Source organism: Chanodichthys erythropterus, chromosome 22 (genome assembly GCF_024489055.1).
Source record: "Chanodichthys erythropterus isolate Z2021 chromosome 22, ASM2448905v1, whole genome shotgun sequence".
NCBI lineage: Eukaryota > Metazoa > Chordata > Actinopteri > Cypriniformes > Xenocyprididae > Chanodichthys > Chanodichthys erythropterus.
In genome coordinates, this window is record NC_090242.1 from 16,434,007 (window position 1) to 16,456,602 (window position 22,596).

The window sequence follows — 22,596 nt, forward strand, 5'->3', positions numbered from 1 at the left end:
GCGAAAAGTAGAGTGTTAGGATGATTAGGAAAGAATATGCCACCGCTTCGTTTACATTACGCCTCTACTGTCGTTTGCTTTGTATTTAAATAAAAAAAAACATTTAATTCAGTTGGATAACGGACGCCGCCGCTCTATATTTACAGAGTTACGCGCGATCGTGAAAGTAAACGTGAGCGCGCATTCAAACGCGATTTCAGTACCCGAATTTTGAAAGCGGCTCCCTGATGAATGCAAATTTCTCAATATGAAAGCTATTTTAGGCTGGACAGTGTAGTTGTAACCATCTCTTAGCTCTGTATCAAAGAAAAATTTGGTTGCACTTATTGTAAAGTGTTACCATAAAAAATTAATAATTTTCTCTTAATCTTATTAAGCACAAACAGTAAGGTTTCATTTGTTAACATTAGTTAATGCACTGTGAACTATCATGAACTAACAATCAATGACTATTTTTATTAACTAACAAAGATTAATAAATACTGTAGCAAATATACTGCTCATTGTTAGTTGATGTTGTTTAATATATTAATTTTAATAAATGAGACCTTATTGTAAAGTGTTACCATTTTTATTTATACCGTTTTTATTTCTATGATAAGTTTGTGGAAAGGAGTTCAGTTAGGAGGTCTAAAGTTGTAGAAGCTCATAAATCATGTACAGTAAGGTCTGAAGAGACTGAAATCATACAGAAGAGAAGTCAGTCAGTTGAGTTAGTGGCAAAACCTTTTACAGTGCTTGGTATTGTTGTCTTTTACTTCATATGATAATTCAGTCTCAGAAAGTAGAACTGAAATGACATTCATTACAAGATGATTAGTTAAAAAAAATTTCAGATACACCTGCAGCATATTTATTTTTCTAGTCATGTATTTTGCCATTGAGGATTTCTTAAAAATAGTGTGTAAAAATCTTGTCTCGTCTCATGAGATACCCGTCTCGTCACACCCCTACTAATAAGAGATACAAACTGAAGAATATGGTCTGTTTAAGAGTGTCAGCAACAGAGCCAAATTTAACACTTCCACCTGTGCTTGTAAATTTAATTTACCTTTTAAAAAAGCCCAGCTTAGACCAACACCTGACGGAAGTTGGTTTTAAGTAGTTTCTAACAGGTCTAAGCTGATTATTTATCCAAGTTTAATCTGGTAGTCCGGGCTGGCTCGGGCTGGAAGACGACTTTGAAAAACAACTTGACCACCTTAGGCTGGTAGGCCTAGTCTGCGTTTCCCAAAAGCATCTTAAGCCCAAGTTGATTGTAGAGACCATTTTTGGGAAATGCAGTCCTGATTTTTGACCTAGCTTCTCACAAATTCCCCATTGCCAAAGTTCTCAGTGAAATGAATATTCTCACTTTCAGAGTTTGGGTGCCCTCCCACCTGTCTCAGGCACATAACGCCTCGATTGAGGACATGCAGAAGAAACTCAATCCAAATGATCCAAGGAAAACAGAAGTGCACAGGGATAAACACTGTGTGATCTGTTATTTCCTCCTCTCTCTCGAATTCTTTTTCAGGGAGACTCTGATTTCTCCTCCATTCTTATTCCTATGAGTCAAAGAGTGTATCTGCGGCCCATTAGACAGTAACTTAAAGTCAATTCCATCACTGCAACGATGCATTTTATATGCAAAGCATCCTTTTTTGTATGAAGGATGTTTAATTATGACAGCTGTCAGATGTTCCAAACATGAATGACCTTCACTAACCTGTGCTTGGTCTCCACACATCAAGTCCCAGGTGCCGTAGTGACCCTTGGACTGCCTATAGAGTCGTAGGGCATCCGTGAAAGCCGGTGTCGACACCTTGCACTCTTCTGACAGTCCTAGAGAGAGAGAGAGATCAAGAAACAAGACGTTACATTAGCAACTCCCTGTTAAATTCACAGGGTTTAATGAAATTAAATATTCAACAAGGGTGTCCACATACTTTTGGATGAATCATAAAAGTTTGTAAAACCATACAAAATTTTCACTAACAATATTGATTTAGACAGATTAGATTGATTGGCAACAAGCGGTTTTGAACTCAAGACAACCAAGGAGAAATCTGGACAATGATAACCAGCATTTGAAGTTCTTTGCTGGTGCAAGATGGTGACGACTGGTAGACCAAATTGGACTATAAAAGGAGAAATAAATCACTCCTAAAACCATGTTAAGCAGGTACAGCAAAATAAAAAAAATAAAAAATAAAAAATTACCTTTTCAAGAATAAGTTGTGCTCAAGAAACGACCTGCACTAAAAGACCTTGTCTTCACTTGGATACCTTGACTTTCAATAAGAGTCTGTGGAAACTACAGCTAGCACTACTCAAGCAGAGAATCCACAAGACCTAATGTGAAAAGGCTAAGAAAAAACACTTAAATGATGATATAATTACATTGTTCTGTAGTGAATATGGATAATGTGCTCTTATGTGGGACCGTTTACGTAAAACACTCTGCATCAGAGCTGCTGAAAGGAACCCAATTCGTCACATAGATGACAATCAAACAGCACCAATCACACTCTTGCTGATACTAAAAGTCAATCTGAACAGCTGTTATTTGGGGACATTTGAGTCTTTTGGGACATTGATAACCTTTTAGAGTTGCTTTCCTATAGCCAGCAGGAAGTGAGTGTGATCCATAAAGTTACACAAGGAAAGACAAACACAGATGGACTTGAGCAATGGCAAGCTGCACAAACACTCACAAGACAAGAGCTGATGATGGGGAGTGTGTGTGTGTGTGTGTGTGTGTGTGTGTCTGCATACTGCAGTGAGTTTCAGATTGGCCGACACAAAGACAGGAAGTCAGCAGTGAGAGATGGAGAGATGGACTGTGTAACAGTCTGTCAGGAACAGGAAATCCACTCTGCGTCCATTTTCCAAGACTCAGAAAGAGAGGGAGAGGGAGAGAGAGAAATGGAGGAAAGTAGAGAATAACTAGCTTTTCTTGGCATGGGCCCCATGTGAAAACACTAGATGCATTTGTCAGCAGTCTGCTCGGAGAAAGTCCCTAGAGTTCTGTGCTTGATAAAACACAATAACCCCAAAATTCGTATCAAGCCCCCTCATCCCCAAACACCTTCACTGATAATATCACCAACAGTCCTAACTAGAGACACCTTACATCAAAAGTTAACATGAATGTGGCTGATTGTGTGCATTTAGTGTCGGGTGGAAAAAAAGCTGCACTCGTTTTCTCTGGCAAGCTGGCAGCCCTGAGAAACTCAATGCGAGAGTCTTGAGCAAAAATAGTACATATGGTAGAGTTTAGCGTGGGCTTCCTCTGGCATGGGGCTGCACGGTGGTTAGCCGAGACTCCTGGGATGGCTGGTTCCCAGGGTTTCTCTGCCACCGCATGTGTGCATGCTTACCATTACTGTTTTGTTCACTGGAGCATTTTTTCATTTGGGCCAAAAGCACAAGAACTAAACGAGTTTCAAAAGCAATGTGTCATCTCTGAATCAATAATGAATCAAACATTTAAGCTTTTAAATGACATTTCTTTCAAAATCTTTAAGAAAGATATTTCCAGAGTAAGCAAACATAAAGGTCCAAAAATAAATAATCCCACCATGGACTGAATTTTACAAGTACATATTGACTACTTTTATATTATTAATATTCACATTTTTATGTTTTTCATTTTTGGTTTTTAAAGGGGCCATACAAAATGTACCATGAAAATTATTGATTATCAAATGTACTATGAAAACTGTAACTACTTTCAGAATGTAAAACTTACACCATGGGGGAAAAAAAAGACCTTTTGAAACAGCGGGGGAGGGGGGGGCAGTAACAGTGAGGTTATAGATAGAAATAAGGGAGAAATATTTCTCAACATGGATGGGTGAGGTTTTATTTTAATTGAATGAAAAATATAAAATCAATATGCACTTCTTCACAGTCTGAAAATAAACAGCTTTGTCATAATTAGAGCAGAAATGCCAGAAATAGCTTAACCTACATGGGAAGCATTATACTAGCATCATATCTAAGTCAAGCTCTTCAGATACACATGTGGGTGTTAACTAAACAGATGGTCAAAAGATGCCTATTACTTAGTGCACAAGGCTGTTATTAAAGTTCAGCTGAATTCAAAGTGTTCTGTTTGACTGTGTATTGCAACTGTCAACAACTCCATATATGAAACTCGCATTCTACTCTACTTCAATTTTAAAACCTGTTTGTTTCCTTTCTGCCATGGGTCTCCTTACTATGATGTCATAATGGGTGTGATGATATGATTGACTACCAACTGTTCCAGTTGCCAATGAGACAGGTATGACTAAAACAAAACAAGTGACTAACCACCATCACAGACTTTCAGAACAATGACTAGAATACAATTACTAGATAAACAAAAATGTTCAGAATGCAAAACTGGCATTGAATCATCTAAGTTTTAAGTATTTCATTATTTTTGTCCCATTCCAGAAGGCTAGACAGATCAACTTAAACAGCTTTAGTTCAAATTCAGATAGCTAAAAAAAAAAAAAAAAAAAAAAAAAGTATCTGTGGTTTGCTTTATCTTGGCTCTATGAAAGGCCTTTGTGCCTTTGATGGTGTATAATTCACCTGGATTTTATCCATTGCTGCAATAAAACCCAAGCACTTTGAGCACCTGCTGTAATACCACAGCTTTGCATGTGGTTGATCTCTACCCTTTGGTAACCCCCCCCCAGCCAAAACACAGAGCTGCATTCTCACGTTTGTAGAGCAACAACATTAAGTCATCTTTGTGCTCGGCTTCATGCAAGTCTCAGGGATTTTGCAGAGCCCTTCCCTGCTGCCTCAAATGTAAATTATGTTCACCATGTAACTTCTAGCACTCATGACTGTCTGTTTTGGCCTGTAACTGAGTCAGATTTTAAAAAGCATCGAGGCAAGCTAGAGAGCTTTCATGTTTGCCGTACATATTGATCTGGGATGAAGTCCCTAGTTACATGTTAATTTTAAATCAATATGCGAAACAGGCTGAGGAACAACACTTCCTCTTGAAGATGAGTCAACATTTACTCTAATTAATGCACATTCCTCATCTTATTGTGCATGATTAAAGTGCACTCCATCCATCCATCCATCCATCCATCCATCCAGCCATCCAGCCATCCATCCATCCATCCATCCATCTCCTTGTCAATAGTACAGTTTAAATTTAAATACATCAAAAAGAAGCATTAACATTTTAAACCAAGATGCTCATGGTAAAACTTGCCTTTTAATCTTCAAAATGAAAAAAAAAAACACTTTTCAGAATCAATTCATAATGGATAAAATCAAGCCCCACCCAACATTTTCTTCCTCCTGTTCATGTTACAAACATGAAACATGTTACAATATAGAAGTAAAATGGTTTGCATTATTTCTACAGGTAATGCAGCAGGAAGGTCACTGCATGCAGCCCCTGGCTAATGAATTATTTCAAAACTCAAGTTAACAAGATCATTCTCTGTCCACTTTGAGGAAACCCAGACCTCCCTGCTCTCCTCAGTCAGACAAGTGAGAAGGAATGCAAAAAACATTTGATTCTTATATGCCTCTTCAGGTCAGGCCATGAGCAACATAGCTTTACGGTTTATACGACACACCTCTAAATCACATTCAGCATAGCAGTCTCTCAACACATCTCAGGGAGATACCAAGGGGTATTTGATGTTATATATCTGTGTAAATTGTATGGTATCTGGTTTTGAAACCTTATGTCATTATCATTTATGATCCACAAAGCTAGTAATTTGCTGTCATGTCTTGACAAGCCCAACTGAGAGTGGCTCTGATCTACCTTAGGGCATTATGGGAAGGTGTTGACATTTGGTCAGAAGATGTTCAGTTAGCAGTCAACGACTGGCAACATGTTGGAGCTATGCGGTTCTGCAAGTTGTGCAATTCTGATAGCAGCCAATAAATACAATTCCTCCTTTTATTAATTTTGCAACATCTACAGTGTGACATTCTTTAGGCACTCTTAACATTTTCGATTTAAACTTTTTTGGTTCACACCAACCAATATTCCATTCAAAACTTTGGGGCCGGTAAGATTTTTAAAAATGTTTTTGAATGAAGTCTCTTCTGCTCACCAATTCTGCATTTATTTGATCAAAAAGTAAAACAGCCAGTGATATTATGAAATATTGTTACAATTTAAAGGGATCGTTCGCCCAAAAATGAAAATTGTGTCACCCTCAAGTTGTTCGAAACCTGTATAAATTTCTTTGTTCTGCTGAACACAAAGGAAGATATTTGGAGGCATATTTGTAACGAAGCAGATCTTGGGCAGGATCTGCTTGGTTACAAACATTCTCCCAAATATCTTCATTTGTGTTCAGCAGAACAAAGAAATTTATACAGGTTTTGAACAACCTATTAACCAATAAATGATGAAAGTATTTTCATTTTTGGCTGAACTACCGCTTTAAAAGAACTGTTTTATATTCTAAAATATTTTAAATTGTCATTTTTTCCTGTGATGGCGAAGCTGAATTTTATTTGGATCCGAGTTTTACTACAGTCTTCAGTGTCACATGATCCTTCAGAAATCATTCTAATATGCTGATTTGGTATGCAAGAAACATTTCTTCTCATTATGATATTATTTTGTGGAAAGGCCGATACATTTTTTCAGTATTCTTTGATTTCTAGAAAGTTCAAAAGAACAGCATTTATTTGAAACAGAAAACTTTTGTAACATTACAAAAGTCTTTACTGTCATTTTTCATCAATTTAATGCATCTTGCTGAATAAAAATATTATCTTAATCCAACCTCAAATGAATGCTAGTTTATAAAACTAAGTCATACTTTCTATTTAATTTGACTTGGTTAAACCATTTTCTAACTGAATTTCTATGCATTCCATTTCTATGCTATTCTATGAATTCCTAGAAGACATCAATGCATTAATGATGAATTAAAAACACATAATAAGGACTATTAAGTTCACAGTTCTTGCATGGGATATTTAACATCAGTTAAAATTACAAAAGGAACATCCTCCACACCTTAAAGTAATTTCAAAGGCATTCAACATTTCAACCTGTGACAACCTTTCCCCCCCCCTCACAAACACATAGACACACACCCTGTTGTGTGATTTGAAATATGACAATGAGCCAGAAGACAGGTGATTTGTGAGGGTGGAGCTGAAGGTAATATATTGTGAATTTTTACAAAAGCATGCAGGGATTTCTAAAAACATTTAGCTAGAAACTCTCTCTAGACTATGCTTGAGTGACAGGGATTCACTGCTGTTGATTCATCTCTCACTGTGAAGTAAATCAGAAACAACCGATTACGCAGCAAATGTTGTTTTAATCGGTTTTAAAGTTATTTTGGGGCACAGGAAAGTAGTTGACCTGGCAAAATCTACTTCTCCAGCAGCTTTACTTTTCCCTGACAAACTACAGCAACATTCTCATGACATTGTGATTCTTTAGTGAGCACAAAACAAGGAAGGAACATTAACACGGGAACCACCATTTCCTACGAATGTGATATACAGTAGATGAATAAAGTAGACAAGATAGGTCTTTTTAAACTCAGCAAAGCAGATACACTAACAAAACAAACATGGTGTAAATTTAAGAACAGTACGACTTTGTTTGGTCACTGTTTGTGACTGTGACTCACCATTGTTGGTGTGTCTCACACAGTCCTGGAAGACGGCATGCCACTTTGTCTGTTCTTTCTCTGTCATCACACAGAAGTAGTGATGACGGGCATATGGATGCCACAGGATGATGGGAAATTGTGTGGGGCACTTCAGAAATGGGGCACTAGCCACTTTGGCCTTTGCATCTAAAACAACAGACAATACAAGAAGATGAACACAAATGATTTCAAATTACACTGATTAGACTATCCATTTATTGTTACTACTTTAGATGAAAACACGACAAACAATCAATTTCAGATGTAACAAGGAATCTGCAACTATTTTAAAGCATTTTAACTTTGGTTACAATTATTTCTGAAATGATATAGATCACTGTAACATACATTATTAATACCTTTATATGCATTATACATAAAGACTTTAAATTATGTGTTACTAAACTTTCTTATAAATAAATCATTTTGTAATAATAATAATAATAATAAATACAATTTTTTTTATGTTTTAAGTTGGACTTCATTAATATAATGTTGCACTATATTCCCATTAGAAACTTTTAGGATTCCGATAGGACTTTCTAAACATGCTACTTTTTTTGTATCATTTTATTTATTTATCATATTTAATTTCTCACCACTCAGGCTATTGTTGAGAAGCCCCAGGTATTCCTCCATAGAGGTTAGGGCTCTGTAACCGGCACAGTTAATGACCCCTTTGGAGTGTAGACCTCGATCATGTGCCTGTGGAGGGAACAGACAGTTCAGAATCACTCTGCAGCTGGGGAAATGACATACAAGTCCACTAACAACAATACATTAAAGTGAGGTCCAATAATGCAAGATTAACATTCAGACCATTTTTCCTTTGTTTACATTTAATTATCAGAGCTGGGTGTGTTTGCAGTGAGAAAAGAAAAACAAAAAAAAACAAACACTCAGCAGTTTACACTCACCGCTTTGCTCTCATACAAGCTGATGTTGTAGGAGTCTCCCACGTACAAAAAGCGACTTCTCCATTTCTTGCTCTCTTCCAGATACTGAAATAGACCTCCGGAGAAGATGGACTTGTTCTTCAGAGGGTCCTGTGGTGGGAACAAACATATTTTAAATGAATGTGAATCAAAATCATTGTACAAGATGAAAGCATGACTAAACAAATCAATGAATGGTGTTTAGAAGACCAACATGAAACACTCCCAACAGTCTGGAATAACAAAGAGGCTAGCTCAAGATGTGTTTATATAACATTGATCTGAGTGATTTAGCCTAAAAGAAGAAATGGGTGGAGCAACTGATACATAAAAGACATTCAAGGTTGTGTTATGTCTACAATCAAAGCCACATCTTTCTGCTAATGGATGCTGAATTTACCACTAGTAAGTGAACATGCCTTTGAACGTGGTTAATCGGTTAATCTTTGAAACCAAGTTTAAATAAATAGACAAATATTTTCAAGTCCAGCTGTCTTGGCTCATAACAATTGAGGGACTTCAAAAATGATTGTGCACAATTTTTGAGAAGTGTTTTTCTTGGCCATAGTCTAGATTTCTGTCTTGAGTTGAGATCAAATGACTTCATGGACAACTGATAATTGGAGACGTAGGGAATTTTGAGACGAAAGAGAAAGGAAAATGTTCAAAATTGAAGGCTGCTGACTGGGTTTTTAACTTTCTACACATTAGTTAAGGTAACTGAGACAACAGAGGGACTTCGCTTTCTTCGGATCATCATCTCTCAAGCCCAATTCCAGATCACAAACTTTGAACCGTTTGACATTTTCTACTGCAGAAAAGCTGGTTTAGTCTCCTTAGGCCTGCTGGTCTCAAACCAGAAATAATTAGGGCCAGGTGGGTGGGATAATATCCACAACAAGTAAAGGTTTTTTTTTCCCCCAAAGGCGTCATATAATGCCACTTTTACAAGAAGTAAAATGACTCTGAGTGTATGTGAAGTTTTAGCTCAAAATACTGCACAGATAATTTTTTATAGCATGTTAAATTTGTCACTTTTTGAGGGTGAGCAAAAACGCTGTTTTTGTGTGTCCCTTTAAATTCAAATGAGCTGCTGCTCTCTAGAAGAGGGCGGAGTTTCAAGAGCTCTTGTTAGCAGCTCTGATTACCTCAGACTCACTGAAAATGTTAGAAACTGTTTAGCCTTTTATGTTCAAAACGGAGTCGGACAATGATGGAGAGACTCAAGAAGAAGTGACAACATATAGCAACAGGATGTTTTTGAATGGTTAGTTGATGAATTTATGTATCTGATGTGGAGTTAACTATCTTAAAGTCATTGATAAACATATTCCATCATGATAATCCAAATCGCTCATGTGGGAACTGTTGTAAGATGCCTACAGTGCCAGAGAATATATGCTGCATGAAGATATAACAGGTATAGTTTAGTTTAAATACAGTTATAACTTGTCATGTTATTATCTTGCTTTTTTGACACGCTATTGCATTTGTGTTACATACTGTATTGCAATAACATGGCCTCACACTCTTTGTTGCATGTTATCGGGGGTGGGATTTATATAAATTTTAGGGTTAGTGAGGTCACCAACCCGGGAAGAAGCTCAGCCATTTGTTGTAGTCTTTAAACTGAGAATTCTTTAAAAGAATATATCTCCCTTTGCATTGAACTTTGAACATCCTAACTTTGCAGATGTTTGTGCTCTAACAGCAACATTACACACTCACTAAAGTTAAAAAAGTGAAATCATAATAAACCACCCCTTTAAAACAACAACTCGTCTACACTTGGAATGCTCATGGCAGCGATACATAATCAGTTAATGGACATCCAGCCATATTAATGTTTCCCCCGTCTATCTAAATAAAATATATAATTACTAATATTACTTATGTGAATTGATTGCTATGCTCTTGACAGCTGCATCAACAATTAAAAGACAGTAATGTTCAAAGTTCATTTGTGACCTGGTTATGTTGTTAGTTATGTCATTGTTCATCTCTCAAGTCAGTGGAAATGTGGGCTGGCACGAGCACCAGCATAAATTTGATAGAAAAATGGGCATTAGAAAGCCAGAACTTAAGATCCTTTGACTCATCAGTTGGTGGAATGGCGACTGAAGTCTTTATGTGCCTTTGTGTGTTTGTGCTTTTGTTATGGGGGGGCAAGGAGACTTATTTCTTATCTCATTTTAACCTCAGCTGGGCTTTTCTTCACCATGCCTTTTTCCCTCTGGTATCTACATCTCTGGACAGATGTAAAGGTGAAATTCATGGAAATATGGGGGACTTTACCTTTCTATGTAGTAGCTGTGTCTGGATACTCCCTCCTCCTTCAATCTCAAAGCGAACACTGTTGAACAAAGCCACGGCGTACTGCTGCTCATAAAACCTCCCAAACTCTGCCATCACGGCACTGGTGTGGGCTAGGTTGGAACAGACACACGAGAATGTTAGATTTTAAGCAGGACCGCAGCAGAGGAAAGAAATGATCACCTTACAGCTGCAAAGATTACTGTAAATTGCAGTTTGAATTTGTTGGAGGTTTATTTGGGTGAAATGGTAGCATAAACATTTAACAATCACAAAATGTTATAAACCTGTTGAGTTAGTTTAGTCTTTTAGTTTGTGAATTGTCCCCAACAGCAATTAAGCAAGAAAACAACAAAGATGCAAACACACACACACAGAAAAACCCATAAACAGCTGTAACTTGATCCAACATTTTTAGTTGACTAGGATTAGAGTGTGAAATACAATGTGATGGTTCACTGCCACCACACATCATTAGCCTATGCCTGTGTGTGTGTTTGAGACAAGGTGGTAACCATGTCTTAAACACTGTTCTGTTTATGCTTTTTATAAAGCATAAACAGAACAGTGAAGGAAATTCCACATCTGAGAAATGATCATTTTTGATCTATTTGCAAATAATATTTGCAATAATTTGCATTTAAAATATGCACACATGTACTTTTATTTGTATGCCTAATATATGTTGAAAACTTAAAAGTGTCTCGTCACACTCAGTTGGGAATTACATGAATCACGTAAATGCATATTTAACTCAACTCAGCTTTATTTATATAGCACCAATAAAAAAAAAAACAATTGTTGACCAGGGGTGCTGTACAGTATAACAAACTAACACCATGTACACCATAAACTACAGCGCAAAACAAACCAGACACAGCACACATCAACGACAATTAAAAGCCAGAGAAAAAAAAATGGGTTTTGAGTTTTGCTTTAAACTCATGTAGTGTAGAGGCAGTTCTAATAAATTCCTATCGCAAAACATGCATTAAAGGGTTAGTTCACCCAAAAATGAAAATTCTGTCATTAATTACTCAGCCTCATGTCGTTCCAAACCCGTAAGACCTTTATTCATTTTCGGAACACAAATTAAGATATGACCAGATTCAAGGTCCAGAAAAGTTTGTTAAAATAGTCAATGTGACTACAGTGGTTCAACCTTAATATTATGAAGCGATAAGAATACTTTTTGCGCGCAAAAACAAAAAAATAATGACTTTATTTAACAAATTTGTCTGTCCCCGTCATTCTCATGCACTATTTTCGTTACAGAGCTTTTGTGTTTACGTCTGAACACTGGCTCATTATTGGCCGGCTCCAGTAAACTCTTGGATTTCATCAAAATATATTAATTTGTGTTCCAAAGATGAACAAAGGTCCTACGGGTTTTTAACGACATGAGGGTGAGTAACTGATGACAGATATTTCTTTTTTGGGTGAACTTTAAACATTTAATAACTTTAAATTTTACGCTATTTACAGCTTACCTCACTCTTTTTCAACGTTAAACTGACGCTTCACATGATGGAATTCATGCTCTGCCTCTGTGAACAATAAACCCCACCTGCTTTGATTTGATTGGTCATCTCCATCATTTTGACATTGTTAGACTGCTGAGGCCGACCATCACTAAAAATGTAACTTTTAAACCTTTATGTCATCCTAACAACATACAGAGCACTGCATAATTGAGTGCAGCAAAGCATGCAAGAATTTCAAATACTGTGGGGACAATATTGGGGGGACTTGTCCCTCTTAATGTCTATGGTGGTTACAGCCCTAGAAATCATGATATGGTCATGTGTGCTTATTAAACCACAAAAGGCTGCAATTTTTTTACAACGTGCATGCTTCAAAGTCTAATATTGTCCTACTTATAAAATATGGTTGTTATAATGATAATAATAATAATAATAATAATCATATATAATTTCAATAGGCCTACGTTCTATTTTTTGAAAAATAATGTAATAATTTAAATTAATAAAATAGTTTAAAAAAATTCAAAATAATTTATACAATACACTGCCATTTTTTTTTATTAAACTGTGCAACCCTCACCATGTATTCTGTTACAACATCTTCACAGTTTTTTTTAAAATATATTTTACATTTACATTTACATTTATGCATTTGGCAGACGCTTTTATCCAAAGCGACTTACATTGCATTAAACTATACATTTTTTTGTATTTGAGTATGTGCAATCCCTGGGATCGAACCCATGACCATGGCATTGCTAGTGCTATGCTCTAACCACTGAGCTACAGGAAAGCATTTTATCTGCGAAAATGCTGATCCACGCTTTCCAGAAATTCAATAGGGTTAGAACACAAAAGGAGGTCAACAATTAAAGGGCATTCTTGATAAAGAGAGAAAGAGTTGCAAAAACAGTCAAGTGTGGAAATACACACATGGACACAGTGTGAAAATACACATTAAAAATGTAAAGACCTGCGCCTGCAGGCTTATCAAAGCTTTATGAAAAGAAGATGGTGCTATTAAGAATAATTTGCTTATATAAAGAGGCCAATAAATGGAAAAGGTGATGCATGATCAGAGGCGATCACATTTGAATGCCATATTCAAAGTATCTTGGTCTAGTTTAACAGCAAACAATATCCTTTGCATTTAACATTAACATGTTAAATCAATCACTTGAGGCACTGTACTGGGATGAAAGCTAGCATGTGTTTGCATGTAACTGAATGGAGATGCTTCCATAAGAACAGGAAGGAACATCCTGACAAGGACGGAAAAAGGAAGGCGGCCACATCTGATGTCAGCTGCATTTAAAGTACACATGGCCTTCTGGGTATTTCCGTTTACTGTATCATGGCCTAGGTCTCCACAGGGAAGAATCTCTCCACTTACACCTCCATCAGATTAGAAGCTTCTTGTTACAGGACATTTGAACATGAAAAGCATGTTGTTGTGTTTGCAAGAATGCAGCAGCCGGCGTGTCTGTGAGGGCAGACCGTTCTCTAGCAGACCCGCTATTGTATTAAACTAGAATAACTTGTAGACTCGGTTTGCTTTGGCTCAGTGTTGACTATTCCACAGTATTCATTCACATGTATATTTACAGAAAGTGTTTTTAGACGCTCGTTCAGCACAGGTGGAACAGGTGCCGGCGTCGATTCACAGGAAAACTATGTTATCTACATAAACACTGAAATTGAATGCCATTGTGCACATCACGTCAATCACCACATTTTAAGATGGGTTCCACTCGGGGCATGCTAAAACACAGTAGGGCAGTGGTTTTCTAGTCTGTGGAAAAGTTTAGAGAAAAATAAATATAAAAAATAAAAAAATAAAAAAGGAAGATTAATAATTCAGACACCTTTGCTGAAAAACGATGAAAAAACATTGATTGGTTTATAATTCCCATTCTTATTGATGCTACGAAGACTACCATAAGTCATTCTTTTTGACAAAACTTCAACTGTTAGCCAGTTAGATCTTTTTACCTCACTGCTGACCTCTACAAGTCCAATAAGCAATCTATCCATTTCACCATAGAAACCATAAAAACCAAAAGCTGACAAACATCCCCTCCCGCATGCACAGTCAGCAAATGAACCCTGCACTGTCCATGAAATTGACAGAGGGAGGGAAAGACAAGGGGGAGGCAGATGTATGAGGACACCTTGAGAAGATCCTCCCTATTACTCAAAAACATGTTCATACTTGATCTCACTCTCTCTCAAAAAAAATCTAGCCCTATTAGTCAAATAGTTCATGAGGGAGGTCTAAAGAGGAATTTCCTGTGTGCAAACCTCCCATTAACCTGCTGACCTCCTGTCCATCTACCACAAACATCTTCATAACTGCTCCGGGCTTCATAAAGGGAGAGTCTATGGGGGTGGCCTTTTGTCTTCTGAAGACCAAACATCATCCCACAGTTAATTTCAGAGCAGTGGAATTTCAGGAAGGCTGAGTCAGCAGATAGCATTTTATGGCATCAGCACAAGCATCTGCATGATATCCACCTGCATTGATCTCACTGAAATACTTCTCAGAAATGAGCTTATAACGAGTCAATTATTTCATGAAGTGGCAACTCCTCAAGTGACTCAAGCCTATCATCAATGAAAGATCTAGACTGGTACTTCAAACACACACAATGAAACCTGTACTTGTTAACCAGTCCTGACTTGTTCTAAGAGTGTGTGTGTGTGTGTGTGTGTGTGTGTGTGTGTGTGTGTGTGTGTGTGTGTGTGTGTGTGTGTGTGTGTGTGTGTGTGTGTGTGTACATACAAGGTTGTAATGATCCAATATTTCCAGTCACAGGCAAAAGAGCTTTTGTTTTCCCATAATAACTTTCGGATATTGTTTCAAAAGGTTCGTTTCACTGAAACATTTTTTTTCCACAACTAAAGTTGTTCTAAACTCAATCTATGTTTATCAAGTGTTTTCACCCAGAGATCCTTTCTATGATTGACATGAGGGAAAAAGATAAGACACAGCTCCAATGCAAAGTAACCACCACTGACGTCACAAATTATGGACTGGTAACGTTTCCTTTCCCAAGTGTCAGTTTGGTAGCAAGGATATCTATGAAATGTTCCTGGAAGTTTCTAGAAAATCTCTCAAAGCCTTGTTAAACAAAAGCAAATGTTGTAAACATAATTGCGGTATTCCAAACCTCTTTAAATAAAACACTTAAATGAGAAAAGCATATTTATTTTAAAGAACGTGATTATGTCCCCATCATGCTTGGGAGAGGAACTAATATATGGTTATGAGAGCATGTCTCTACAGGTAGAGGATATTTACCAGTTCTCTAAACCAACTAGAGGAACCATAATGCAGCCAAAATACTCTTTGAGAAGCTTCATGAGAACATTTTTTTTATTATTATATTTGAGTTATGGCAGACAATATTATTTGTGGACACAAAACTACTATTAAAAGGGTCAGGGGATACTATTAATCACCCAGAAAACCTGAGTGAAGCTGGCAAAGAGGAAAAACGGTTTTTGCCAAAGAGTTAAACGCTAATAAAAGTGTATGGAAAAAGTCGACTCAAAACAAACGTTTTTTTTTAAGACAAACTACTCACTATTGCCTCAGAATGTCATTAACTGCACTGCATGTGCATACTTGAATCATAGAGGGCGTTTAGACACTCGTTCTTACATTCCGTTTGCGTTATTTTTTAATTGTTGGTCAATAAACATGTGCGCTGTGTGTTGCGTTGCGTTGCGTTTTTAAGACGCCGTGTCAAATACAATTCTGTCATCATTTACTCACCCTCATGTTCTTGCACAATCCTGTATGACTTTCTCTATTCTTTCCGTGGAACATAAAACGAGTTAGGCTGAAAGTTATGAACTGACAGTAAATGATGAGTAAATGAAGACAGACAGCGCTTTGATTTCCAAGTGGAAAAACGCGTCTCGCGAACGCGTCAAAGTTTTCTTTGTTTTACGCAATAGGCTTTCTTAAACAACTGTGATTATTGTGCCCATGCACGTTCACTATAAGCATATAAGTTTAAAGTATTGTACTGAAAATTGCTTCATCCCTTTTAAAAGTAACACAAACGCGGTTTACCTGTAATCTTCTCCCGCTTGCCTTCGTCCAGGTTGGTAGAAATCACATCACCCATGATGGCGATTTAAATGACAATCACAGATATTGAGGAAAGTTCCTTTGTATCCGAAACTTAAGAAACGCTACAGAAAAGTGTCTTCCAAATTAACCATCCCTGGACACCTCAGAGCGTTGCGTTCATTGTGCATTGACGTGACTTCAGTGGCTGTGTGTGTGACGCCCTCTGTGTGAGAAACAAGACTCATTTAAACTTGTTCAGTCAAATGAGTGACATTCAGAGGGTGTGGTTTACACAGACGGACACACCCAACTTCACAACAAACCTTCTGTTGTTTTTTTAATCACAGCTGATTATAGATCAAGCGTCTGATATGATCAGGGAATTGCATAGACTACAGCTTTTGTTTTATGATGGGCTTTGCTTGATTTATTTATTTATTAAATAGGATTGGAAATTGCCTGGTACCTGTCTTAGTTTTGAAATGACCACTGAATCTGTTTTAGGCTTGCTCTGCTTTCAAGTGAAAGTGAAGAAAGGGCAAAATTATATTTTATAATTTTATTAAGATATAATAATGTATTTATTTCATACATAATTGTTAATAATAATAATAATAGCCTACATTTTATATATAGGCCTAATTAAAAATAAATAAACAAATGTATTTATTAATAATAATAATAATAATAATAGTATTGTTTTATAGTTTGGCACATAAGTTTAATATAACATATAATATATATAATATATAATTTCCTGAATATATAAAATAATATAATATAATATAATATAATATAATATATAATTTCTTTAATATATAATTTCCTTAATATATAATTTTCTGAAAAGCGCAGTTTAAATATTATTATTAAAAATAATACTTTTATAAAATACTATAATTTAATTAAATATATTGACATATAATATTATTTTATAGTTTTTCATCTCAGATAAAATAAGTTCCTAAAAAGTTTAAAATATTATTAAAAAAATGTCATAAAAACTTACATAAAATATTATGATTTAATATGATTACATTATGAAAATATGTAGATATATTGATATAAAAATAGCCTATATTTTTAATATAGCTAATTATATTTTATAAAAACATTTTTTTTTATTAAATAATATAATTTATAAAATAAACAATATGACTGTAATATAATATTATTTTAGTATGTAAAAAATAATTATATATGTGACCCTGGACCACAAAACCAGTCATAAGTCGCACAGATATATTTGTAGCAATAGTCAACAATGCATTGTATGGGTCAAAATTATCGATTTTTCTTTTATGCCAAAAATCATTTGAATGTTAAGTAAAGATCATGTTCCATGAAGATATTTTGTAAATTTCCTACCATAAATATATATATAATTTTTTTTTTTTTTTTTTTTTTTTGCGAGTGGATATGCAATGCTAAGAACTTAATTTGGACAACTTTAAAGGCGATTTTCTCAATATTTTTTTTTTTTTTTTTTTTTTTTTTGCACCCTCAGATTCCAGATTTTCAAACAGTTGTATCTCGGCCAAATATTACCCTATCCTAACAAACCATACATCAGTGAAAAGCTTATTTACTCAGCTGATGTATAAGTCTCAATTTAAAAACAAACTGACCCAAAAAAAACTGGTTTTGTGGTCCAGGGTCACATATTAAAATAATTATTTTGATTATTCCCAATAACTGTCTTTATAACACTGAAATGAAGTGGAATGGTTCATGTTTAGAAGATATTTAGCGCCCTCATGCGGTCAAAATATGTTCAACTCACTAAAATGCAGCACTAGATCCAGCAAGATGATCACACGTGTGATAGCTACCTACTGTACGATAATTAATTATTTTTATTTGCATTGGTAAAGTAATAGCATGTCTTTAATTAGTAATTTACCAATTTATATTTTCAATTTAATGAAGTAAACTAAACTGCTTTGTTTGTTGGTAAAATTAAAAGTCAGTGTAAAATATTAAACCATCAGTGGCTTCTCTTCTCTTTTTGTCACGCAGCAGCCAACAGTGAATACCATAGAAAAGATGCAAGGATATTTTACAACCTCCATTGATCATTGCATGAAAACAAAAACTGAAATCAAGAAAGAATTCACTTGTGAATGTGATTCTGTGTCTGCGCCCTCAGCGTTTGGCAAACACGAGCCCACGTGAGGGAGGGGCGCTTACGCAGTGACGAATCTCCGCAGTCAGCTGCTGTGAGTGCGCAGCACCGCTCTGCCAGAGACAGCAAGAGGAGGAGAGGGAGGAGAAGATACAGCACACGGGCGAACACTCAGGAGCATCATGGCACCAATTGGATTAAAGGCGGTCGTTGGCGAAAGTAAGATCATAATGTTAATGCTCCTCGACTACTGAGGTTTAATGTTCAACCATATGTACGTGCTCTTTTATGGTTCCTTGCCGTTGCATGTGTCATAAGCGTTCCTCAGCGTTCAGTTCCCCCTGGATGCGGCTGGTTGTTTCCCTGCCATTGTGCTGAACGGGGAGGACATTACTCTGGGGATGTTGCGGATGCGCATTGTGCATCAGTGGAGCATGACATGAATATGTTTTATTCCCATTGCATGTTGTTTAAATTATAAATATGTGGCACGAGTACCAGACTAACACACACACAAAAAAAGCTTGATGCACGGGTGTAAAGATGGTCCAGCACAGGAACGCCCTTATTCTGCACGGACGTTTGAGGATTTACGCAGGGTTCTGTCGACAGACCATTGCGGTTTTATTTTATTCCACTCGGAATATTAGCTATATATCTATAATGAAAATACAGCTGAAACGATGTGTTCAAAACTCTTCCTTCTACCTCTGAAAATGAGCTTAATCAATGCGTTTTGGCAAAGCCTCACCCCTGTGATTGATCACCAGAGCATCATATTCCATTGCGTAAAGCTCCAGGTGGTGAAATGATCTGCCCAGGAAGTGCCCGTGCTTTTAACATGAATGCAGCTGGCTCTCATCTCCAGCTGGATCGTTAAATGGCGGTGTTCGGTTGAATAGTGGAAAATGAGAGCACCAAATGCGCATCCCTCAGATGTGTAGCTGGATCTGTCATGTGTAGAGCATAACAGAATGGCGAATAGTACAGACAGATTGATGGCGGTGAAGGTGCTTTCGGTTTAGAGAAATGTTGCCTATGCAGCAGGATAAAATGACAATTGTTTTGAAATAGACTCTATGAAAGGTTGATGAAATATACTATTACGGCTATCACTCTCTCTTTTTTAGAGATCTCAGGCCTTGTATTGGGAATCTAAATTCAAACGTTGCCATGATCAAACGCATATCTGTTAATTAATTAATTAAAAATAATATAAACACATTGTGTGGCTTTTTTTTAGAGAAAAACAAATGCTGGGAAAAGTAGTTTGTCATAGCCTGTTTTATTTATTTTTTATTTTTTTTTAATACCAAGTAATGCAAATAATATATTAATATTTAAAAAACTTCCAAAAAATTAAATCTGTTTTGTGTAAACAAGATGCGGGAAGCCATTTTGTAGTTAAGTTAAAAAAAAATAAAAAAAAACCCTGATAAAACGCGCATTTCACAGAGAACCCCTTTAGGTCATAAAAAAAACCCACACACATTTTTACCTTTTATGAAAAGGCTAATTTTGTTTTGGTCAAATGGGATAAAATACTTTTACCTCGAAAAACATCTTAAAATTATGATTAGCCTATTTTGTCTAAATTTGATTGAGGAACATATATAAAAAAAAAAAAAAAATATATATATATATATATAAATATATTTATATATATATATATATATATATATATATATATATATATATATATATATATATATATATATATATATATATATATATATATATATATCGCCTGAGGTGAAAATCATGTTAATGTTGTTATATGTCTATGTGGTGTTTTTAATATGTTTTAAGACGAACCATGTGCAAATTCATATGTCTGAATATTGGTGCGTTCAAGTCATGTCGGAAAGATCGTATTTAGGCTATAAGCAGAACCGACATGAACGCCACCACAATGTCGTAAATACCAGTGGGAAGCTCGTAATTTTCTTTAAGCTCCGATCTGTACGAGTTGGGGGCGTGTCAGTCAGAAACAGTGAAATACCACAATACTTACAGGTATTTAGCAGTGACATTGTCAGGCTTTTCTATTTACAACGAAGTAAGCTGATTACCAGCAAAAAATACGATAGCAACGCAATGTAAAATGTAATATGTAACAATAAAGTTTACAATGGCTTCATAAATTAATTAAAAAACATAAAAAAGCAACATACAACTAATGCACATTCTTTGCTCTACATTTTCTAGAAGCAGAAGTGTTGTTATTTTGTGTAATTAATTTAGAGAAGGCACACCGCCATCATACTCCGACGAAGTGACTTCCCACCTCATAAATACGAACTTCCCAGGAGGACTTATGTTGCGTTCACGTCACCTCGTATTTACCGGATTCTTGAAATGACAACACGTGACATTAAATTCGGAGCTGTTCACGTCCTTTTGGTCCTTGGACTGGGAATTATGCGTTTCCATGGCACCACTATCAACGCCTAAATGAATCTACAGCGGTCAGGTGGTACAGCGGCCACGTGGTACATGTGGGAGCTTTCAGAAAACTCCCATCTTACAAGCTGTAATTACGAGCTCTACGAGGACGTGAATGCTTTTTACAAGCAGGAATCTCGTAACTACAGGAATTACGAGGCCGCGTGAACGCACCTTTGAACGCACCATATTTTCTGCAGTTAAAAAAACCCGCGGTTTGGAATCGCTGGTGTTTGTGACGTCACAAACTACCTTGTAACCAGTGTTGCCAAGTCCGCGTTTTTCCCGCGGAATTGGGCTACTTTTACACTGTTGCCACTGGTTGTTTTTATGTCCGCGGGTTGAATCGACCCAAAATAACGCTATATTTAATCCATGGAATGCGAATTATGCGATTTTTATTGTGGGACCCCCCTGGAATGCTATTGGGCTAGTTTTGAGGAGCATTGGGCGGGTTTTGTTGTGAAAACCTGGCAACCCTGCTTGTAACCAATCACGTCAAGGTGCCGGCGTGCTTTAGCATATCGTTAACAACGAACTCTGCAACGAAAGAGCAGGGGAGTCTCGAGAGAAGCCACATAGCGGTATGTTTTTCTGTTGATATGAAAAATAGTGTAGATTTAGCAATATGGTGAGTGCATGATTTATATTAAGATGTTATGATGAACTATTTTTCACTGACGTTGTGAGTTGATCAAAGCGTTTGTAAGGTTAATGAGAGTTAGAAGGCAGCAGCTGTCTGACTCTGACATGCGAACGGGAACATGGTTTGTGTAACATTAGCAACACATTATTAGCTGTTTGATAATGTAGTCAAGCAAAAGGCTAATTATTTTAATTAACGTTATGTGTCCGACGTTGTAAAGAGCAAAACCATTTGTGCAGCGTTTACCTCAGTAAGTTGAGCGTGTTCATCTCTGAGCTGGCGCGAGCGAATGGAGGCGGGGCTAATTAGCATATTCATAGATCCGTGAATACTAAATGAGGCAAGGGTGTAGAGTTACATTCAAGCTATTTTAAGGCATTAAGATATTTTTTTTTACAGGGGAAAAAATAATTTTGGTGATCAAAGATGAGTTTTAAGGGATAAAATTATTGACTACAGGAGGACTTTAAGTATTTCCAAAAACATTTCCTTAGACCTACAGCAATTATTTGTCACTGACCCATGTATTATGCCCTCACCATTCAACAGAATCATATGAAACATTCTGAGTTTGCTTCATGTATCAGCTAATGTTGTTTAAACACCTGCTGACTGCAAGAATGGAAAATATGGCATAATAGTGAAAATGCTATTGGATTGTCCAGCCCAAATGAGAGGGACACAGTATTGACTGAAACCTGATCACTAAAAGGCATAAGTGCTCTGAACACCTGCACTGGATCCTGTCTTCCTCACACGCAGGATGATGGATTGGTTTTCCTGTGGTCCGATGTGCCTTGGGTGTGCGCGCGTGTGTTGGTTTCACTGTTTTCTCCAGGGATATGAGATCCAGTACACATCATACAGATCAGACACAGGGTCAGATAGAGAGCAAATAGATGAGAGGGAGACTGGCCAAATGCACATATA

The 22,596-nt window shown here is 36.5% G+C and overlaps 2 protein-coding genes across 3 annotated transcripts in view; one reads left to right on the top strand and one right to left on the bottom strand.

Annotated features, from left to right (window-relative positions):
- The window catches only part of niban2a (niban apoptosis regulator 2a), a 30,873-nt gene extending 14,178 nt beyond the window's left edge, over positions 1 to 16,695 (bottom strand). The window contains exons 1-6 of the mRNA XM_067375551.1: positions 16,451 to 16,695; positions 10,868 to 10,998; positions 8,555 to 8,683; positions 8,237 to 8,342; positions 7,617 to 7,784; positions 1,709 to 1,824 (exon numbers count right to left, since the gene is read on the bottom strand). Of these exons, the coding sequence (XP_067231652.1) occupies positions 1,709 to 1,824; positions 7,617 to 7,784; positions 8,237 to 8,342; positions 8,555 to 8,683; positions 10,868 to 10,998; positions 16,451 to 16,505 (705 nt within the window). The 5' untranslated portion in view covers positions 16,506 to 16,695. The remainder of the gene's footprint in view (positions 1 to 1,708; positions 1,825 to 7,616; positions 7,785 to 8,236; positions 8,343 to 8,554; positions 8,684 to 10,867; positions 10,999 to 16,450) is intronic.
- Positions 16,696 to 18,724: 2,029 nt separating this feature from the next.
- Positions 18,725 to 22,596, top strand: part of stxbp1a (syntaxin binding protein 1a) — a 45,120-nt gene continuing 41,248 nt past the window's right edge. For both annotated transcript variants that reach the window (XM_067375469.1, XM_067375470.1), the window contains exon 1: positions 18,725 to 18,794. In XM_067375469.1, coding sequence (XP_067231570.1) covers positions 18,758 to 18,794 — 37 coding nt within the window. In that variant the 5' untranslated portion in view covers positions 18,725 to 18,757. The remainder of the gene's footprint in view (positions 18,795 to 22,596) is intronic.